Genomic DNA, 7,247 nt, shown 5'->3' on the forward strand with positions numbered 1-7,247 from the left:
TCCTGTAAACAACAACAGTTTGGATGGTAGGGGAGAGTAGAGGATAGCAGTTTGTTCCAAAATCATAGGCGGCCTAAGCCAGAGACAATTTAATTAGTCGTGTGAAAGAATTAAAACTTTGTCCGACATGAGGCCAGCGCTGAGGAGAAAGGCTGTTCTCTCCGCCTTTAGTGTTATCTTTTTTCGATTTTCAAGCGCTACTTTTTCGCTATCAACAATACCAGCGATTGCTAAATACTTTGGAACAAAGGGTAGATACGAGGAGGTTAATCCATATTTAATTGATGATATTTTATCCGTTAACAAGTCGCTGTCAAAGCCACCATCTTCAGATTGTCGTGCTATTCACCTTACTGCTGTCATTCGCCATGGTACACGATTTCCTACCTCTAAAAATGTCAGAAAAATTAAAAATCTCCATAGTCTCGTCATAAATGAAGCCAAGGATACACACACGTGGTTAAGAGACATCAAGACCAACTGGGAAATGTGGTACACCGAGGACATGGACGGAAAACTTGTGGAGAAGGGCAGAGATGATCACAGGCATTTGGCTGTAAGATTGGCCACATCTTTTCCAACCTTGATCTCTAAGGACAACTTTAAAAACAATCGTATTAAGTTCATAACTAGCTCAAAACACAGATGTGTCGACAGTGTGGAGGCTTTCCAAGAGGGCTTGCACAGACTCTGGAGTATCAAAGGTAATTCTTGACCCAGGAAATAGATGATAGAATTCTGAATACTGTAATATTTGCAATGGTGGCGTTGGATCAACATAATTAAATGCATTGATTGATGACCATGACTGTCATCATTCACTTCCTCTTGCTCTCTCTGTGCTGTGTTCTGATGCCTTTTGTACCGCTTGCTTTTACTTTTTCCTCCCCCAGACACAAGCTACAGTCATGAGTACAATGACAATCTCATGAGATTCTTTGATCAGTGCAAGAAATTCATTGAAAACGTGGAGAACAACAAAACGGCTCTTCAGGAGGTCGACCTCTTTAGTTCTTCTGATGAGATGAAAAAGGTTCAGAGGAGGATTGCCGATCGCTTGCAGATCCCCCACAACCACATAACCACAGGTAAGGACAGAACTGCACTGGCCCAGAGAGGCTTTGTTGTTATTAGTATGCTAAAATGAACTTGATTGTTCTATTAGTTCAATATTTGTACCACTAGATGGAGTAGCAAGTACATGTTTAGTAGTGCCCTACATATAGGGCACTAATGTTTAGTTGAAGAGGACTTCTTCAATTAAGGCAGTGGTTCTCAAAGTGTGGGGCGGGCGGGCACCATTACTGGAATAGAGACAGGTCAGGTGGGGTGCGATGAAGAGGGTTTTTTTGGTTCATTTTTAATGACTCCTTTCTTTTTTTGACAAGATAATATATTCAAAACAAAATAGCCACACACAAGCACAGGGGTGATAAACAGACTGACATATGATATAAAAAAAAACATCGGATCCAGTGGACCAAGACAAGAAATGCAAAATGGAACCATTTTTTAACATTACCATTTTACCGAGTTTATGGGGTCAGATGGGCCTTGAAAATTCCCCTCTTCCAAAGCGGGGAATGACGGGAAAAGTTTGAGAGCCACTGAATTAAAAGCACAGTCAGCGATTGCACAGGAAGTTTGCACTTGTTTATGTTAATGTATATATTCAAAATTATCAGCAGATGCTTTTGTCCAAAACCAGTACGTAATATTTTAACCAAGGACCAAATGAAACACACCAGGGAGGTAGCCACCAAAGATCATAGAGCGCTACGCGTATGGGAACAGGCTGCCCCCTGTGCTTGTTTGAAGTTTTCGGAACCTGGGCAACCTACAGAGACCGGGGGGGTCTTTTCTTTTTTTTTTCATTTTTTCACAAACTTGTGAAAAACGAAGTGTAAGAAGATGAGTGCTGAATGTTATGGGGTTGAAATCGCATAAGATCGCTGACTGTGCACCTTTAATGCACATCTGTTGCTATCTCCCCTCAAACACCTAGGGCACTATATTACACCCCCGGCGGAAAGCGCGACACAAAGGTTATTCTTATCTTACACTCAATAAAGTTATGAATTTTTTGCTATGCGCTCCACTTTTATTAAACATTGTGCCCAGAGGTGGATGGTACCTCCTCGTCAGTCAATAGTGAAAGTGACTAAAACTTTGTAGAATTGTTTGTCGTTGACTATGTGACCATGACCTATACTCTGCTAGACACAAACAGGTTTTTAGTAAAGCAAGGTTTAGTGGAATCTCTGTGTTCCATAGGCCTACAAGGTCTCACTTTACTAACAAACATATTATATCTATCTTCCTTATCAGATATGGTGGAGGCTGCTTTCTTCCTGTGTTCCTACGAGTTCTCTATTAAGTCTTTGAATTCCCCATGGTGCAACCTGTTTGATGAGGCTGACGCACAAGTATGTTCCTTTTTTTTTCAAATTATTTGACATTTGTACACACAGGCACTGTATTCGACTTTGGTAATGTGTGATCACACATGGATATTGACAGTTGACAGAGGTTAGCTATTGATAGTTTTGCCAGATGCCACCTCCTAACCCCACTTCACTTAATAAAGGTCATAGATTGTGCAAAGTACTCCTTTTCAATGTTTTTACGCATGTATTTGTTTATTTTGCTACAAATACAAAAGCACAGAAAAAACAAATAAATGAATAAAGTGCAAAATAAGTTGTATTTCCATATTTCAAATGTAATGAAAACATTCCACATTTAATTCCAAATCAAGTGATCAAAACTACATTCCACTGTTCTTCTGTGGCCCCCCAAGTGTTCTAAGGTCAGGGGAGATTTTTACTGATGTTAGTTGTGTGTTTGCCGTCGTCGTCTTGTTGAAAAACCCATTTCAGGGGCATTTCCTCTTCGGCATATGGCAACATGATCTCTTCAAGTATTCTGGTGTATTCAAACTGATCCATGCCCCCTGGTATACGATCCAACAGGTCCAACTTGAACAACTTGTTCCCATGATTTGTGCACTACCATACACACTGCTTTGTGAACACCACTGCATGTATCTGGACCAAGTCTCTGCACACAACTGAAGAATGAGGGCGCAAAAGTTTGCTTTTATCCCATAGGCTTGGCTACCAAAATATTGGCGGAAAGCCTTTGTGCATTATGCTTGTGTTCGTGAAGCAACAGACACACAAACTGGGCTTTCTGAAAAAGGCTCTACTAAGTTGAAAATAGTGGTGTGGCGCAGCGCTTCTTCCTTTCGGTATTCTGATGAAAGTGTGACAAGGTGTGACTTCAGAAAAGCATTCATTTAAAATTGCAGGGTGAAACATGTGACCTTTTAAAATGTTTTTGTGCTAAGCCAGTTTTACGGGGGGAGGGGGGTGTCAAACTTGTTGTGCCTCTTTTTTTTGTCAAAGTTCACAAGCTCATTGCTCAAGAACTAGAATTTGTAGGAGGCTCAAATCTTGCAGGCTGGTACATAAATAGGAATAGCATGCAGTAAAATCACCATGAGTAGTCTGGATGATCCTGCATGGTCATAGCAGTCCCTCAAAGTTGATCAAAATGTTATTGGAATTCTTGGCTGGGCTCTGTTTAGGCCTTCAGAAGACACATCGAATAGAATAGAATAGAATAGAATATATACTTTTTTGATCCCGTGAGGGAAATTCAGTTCTCTGCATTTAACCCAATTTAACCGAATTAGTGAACACACAGCACACAGTGAACACACACAGTGACGTGAATCACACAACCCAGAGCAGTGAGCTGCCTGCCCAACCAGCGGCGCTCGGGGAGCAGTGAGGGGTTAGGTGCCTTGCTCAAGGGCACTTCAGCCGTGGTGGACTGGTCGGGGATCAAACCGGCGACCCTCCGGTTACAAGCCCGATGCGCTAACCAGTACACCACGGCTGCCCACATCTTTACTCAACATAGGCTCTTGGTTTTTTTTTACATAACGTTGGTTAAACATGTGAATTAAGTCCAACTATGTCTAACTGCTCATGTGGTTAACTGTAAAAACAAGGTGCTGGAGTATAAAAGTGACCTGAAGCAGTACTGGAAGAGGGGATATGGACATGACATCAACCGCAAATCCAGTTGCACTCTCTTTCATGACCTATTCCGACGACTTGACCAGGCTGCTTATGACTTCAAGTAAGGAACCCTCCATATGTTGTGTTTCTTATGTGTTATGGTTTGTACCTGTATACAGTATTGTTTTTGTTATAATTAGTCCATTGATTGAATTTGACATTGTTGTTTATTTTTGCTATTCTCCTTAAAGGGACACTTCACCGATTAGCATTAAGCTTTGTATCTTTAGAAAAACAGTCATGTTTTTGAATGGTCGTGCATCATTCCCTCAGATTACCTTGAGATGGGAGAAATACGTATTTCAATGTTGGACTTCCTGCTTTCAATGATGTAAAAATCATCATTTTACATCATTGAAAGCAGGAAGTCCTATTCATGGGTTTCATTGAAATCCGTATTTCTCCCATCTCAAGACAAACTGGGGGAATGATGCACGACTATTCAAAAACATGACTGGTTTTCTAAAGATATAAAGCTTAATGGTGAAGTGTCCCTTTAAATTTAGCCTTACCATGCCATCGTTATTGTGATTATATGATTGATTGAATGATGTATTGTTTAATTGCTATTATCCTATATATTTGTTGTTTATTTCTCATTAGGTTATTGCTTGAAATTATTTTGTTTATTGATAATATTGCTATTCTCCCTTTTTTTGTAATTGTTCATTGTTAAATGAATTTGTATTGTTATTTATTTGTATGTCGCTTTGGACAAAGGCGTCTGCTAAATAACAATAACCATAACCATAACCAAACAAGTAAACAAGCTGTTGCACCTGCAGTGTATGGTATGTGTGCATTGATTTCATTGGTTGATTGTTACTAACAAAGCGGTGTGCAGATGGTGAAAATGTACATGTCTTCTTGTAACAGCTGTTGTCATGATGAGCGTGTGTGTGTGTGTGTGTGTGTGTGTCCGTGTGTGTCCGCCCTCTCGTCTGCTGTCCAGGTTCGGCCACGTGACCGAGGCCGTGACGGTGCAGGTGGGCCACGCCGAGACCCTCCTCCCGCTCCTCTCCCTCATGGGTTTCTTCCGTGACGAGACGCAGCTGACTGCCAGCAACTTCCGCCAGCAGCAGGGGCGCACCTTCCGCACCAGCCAGATTGTGCCGTACGCCGCCAACATGGTCTTTGTTCTCTACGAGTGCGGCGAAGGTCTCCGGCTGCAGTTCCTGCTGAACGAGAAGCCGATGACTTTCCCCAGCATCGACCAATCAGCGCCGCTTTACCGGGAGGTCAGGGATCACTACAGTGACCTGCTCAACGGCTGTAATTTTGAGAAGGAATGTGAGCTGCGCAAGATGAACAGAAAGAACACAGAGTTGTAATTTGGACAAGGAGGTGAATAGTGAAGGGTGACAAAAATGCAAATGACATTTTTTCACTTTTACAAGCGGTTTACTGTACAAAAATGAAGCACTAGGTTTTGGATGGGGTAGTCACACCAAAAATATGTTCCTTTGCACTTTTTCAGAGCTTTCACGATGTTGCAGGATTATATTTTATCTTGTTGATTCTTTGTTTTTGATTTCACCACATTTTCAACGTGTTATTATTACATGGCTTTTAATGTATTTGTGTTTTTTCCTTTCCACATATTTTCTTGCCTTATTTATCTTAAATTTATTGTGTGGTTTGAATCTATGGTGTGGTGTGTGACGAGATTTGAGTCATCGACGTGGCGTGTGGGGTTGTCGCATGTTTCCCAACAATTGGGACGACGCGTCTATGACGCCTGTTTTTGACGTACGTAAATGTGCACGGAGGGTTATGCCACCTGCGTTAGGCACCATGAAGGTTTCAAAGTGCTTAAACATTAAGTGGAGAACACCGGGTTATATTTCAAGATCCATTGCTTATTTTTCCTGAAACTGTTTTAAGGATCCTCACTTTTATGCTCGATGTTTTCTCTTTATGTGTTGTCTTTATCAAAAAAAGTTTTCCTCCCTATTAGAAAATAACTTCAGAAACAGGTCAATCAGGTCTTAATTACATTCATGCCTCTGTGTATTCAGGTTCTGTTTGCATTTGGCCCTTGGTGCTAACATGGTGATGACTTGAACGCTCCAAAGTTTTTTTTTGTACTTTTCAGTTTTAGTCTTCTGACAAGATGTTTCCACTGATAATGGGACCTTTTGATTTCTTTATTATTTGTATGTCTGTCATGCACTGTCACAACTTTGAATTTCAAACTTAGAAAGTCTTACCAAGACTTGGATGTGTTAAAAGTATGGCACTCAAAGAACCACTTGGGTTGTAACTGACAGTGAACGGTTTTTCGTTTGGTTTGGATTGCAAGATCGAAGTAGGGAGCAATATATGTGTTCAGTACTGTGAAGTGTAGTGTGATGCAATAGTTAGATCTTTTGGAGTTTCTCATACACACAGCAGAAGAGTTGGCATGGTTTGAGTCTTAAAAATATCTAGAGACTTCGATCTCTTATGAATACAACATATTCTCCTATTCAGTGGAATATTAACAGTACAAATCATGGCACTTATAAATTGGCACCGGTTATCTTTGTGATGGCTTCCCCTAATCACTATCACTGTTAAACATGTTGTTAATGTGTGTCCTTTTTATGATGTTAAATGAAAAGTTTTAAGCAGTTTTTCATGATGCCAATGCAATGGGTGACATTTCTTAGTAGTTTTTATTTTTTTTATTTTGTATGTCTGTAATTTGAAAATGTAATTTCATATGGTTGAAGTGTCCTTATTAAAAATGAATTTCTGACAAATTGTGCTGATGATGAGTGAGTCAGTAGTCGGTAGGCTATGTATGTTTGACAAGACCTGTTGTATAATGTTATTTAAGAGTGAAGGATAAAACTAATAGAGAGGATCCATGATGTATGGGTTTAGGTCTATTCAGGTTTGTCTGTCAGATCAGGAGTCCTTGGAATATACTGTAGGCCTAGATCAGATTTGCATGAATTAAAAGATAGGCTACCACCCAAAAAGCTAAAAGACAAATCACAAATCATCAAATCATTCACAAATCAATTCTTTATTTTCCAACGTTTTGCAAGCCATAGGCTATTCCATGCCAAGAATTGTAGCCTTTACATGTTAAAGGCGCTAACAGCCTACGAGAAGATACCACCACCAAGATTACGTCGTGATTCTGACGCGTGGGATGTTGGGATCTGGCCT

At 40.4% G+C, this 7,247-nt stretch overlaps 1 protein-coding gene across 1 annotated transcript; it reads left to right on the forward strand.

Annotated features, from left to right (window-relative positions):
* Nucleotide 1: 1 nt before the first annotated feature.
* On the forward strand, nt 2-6,375 carry minpp1b (multiple inositol-polyphosphate phosphatase 1b). The gene is made up of 5 exons (XM_062526498.1): nt 2-704; nt 894-1,088; nt 2,329-2,426; nt 4,019-4,149; nt 5,041-6,375. The coding sequence occupies exons 1-5, from the start codon at nt 128-130 to the stop codon at nt 5,417-5,419; spliced, it is 1,380 nt and encodes a 459-aa protein (XP_062382482.1). The 5' UTR covers nt 2-127; the 3' UTR covers nt 5,420-6,375.
* Nucleotides 6,376-7,247: the final 872 nt, after the last annotated feature.

The sequence above is a fragment of the Sardina pilchardus genome, chromosome 22 (assembly GCF_963854185.1).
Source record: "Sardina pilchardus chromosome 22, fSarPil1.1, whole genome shotgun sequence".
Lineage (NCBI taxonomy): Eukaryota > Metazoa > Chordata > Actinopteri > Clupeiformes > Clupeidae > Sardina > Sardina pilchardus.

What these genes read in the sequence shown, in the direction of transcription:
- minpp1b (XM_062526498.1), top strand. Translation starts at nt 128, where the DNA reads ATGAGGCCAGCGCTGAGGAGAAAGGCTGTTCTCTCCGCCTTTAGTGTT. An exon ending in TTGATGAGGCTGACGCACAA is followed by an intron (nt 2,427 to 4,018) that starts GTATGTTCCTTT and finishes TGTAAAAACAAG; the next exon opens with GTGCTGGAGTATAAAAGTGA. An exon ending in CAGGCTGCTTATGACTTCAA is followed by an intron (nt 4,150 to 5,040) that starts GTAAGGAACCCT and finishes TCTGCTGTCCAG; the next exon opens with GTTCGGCCACGTGACCGAGG.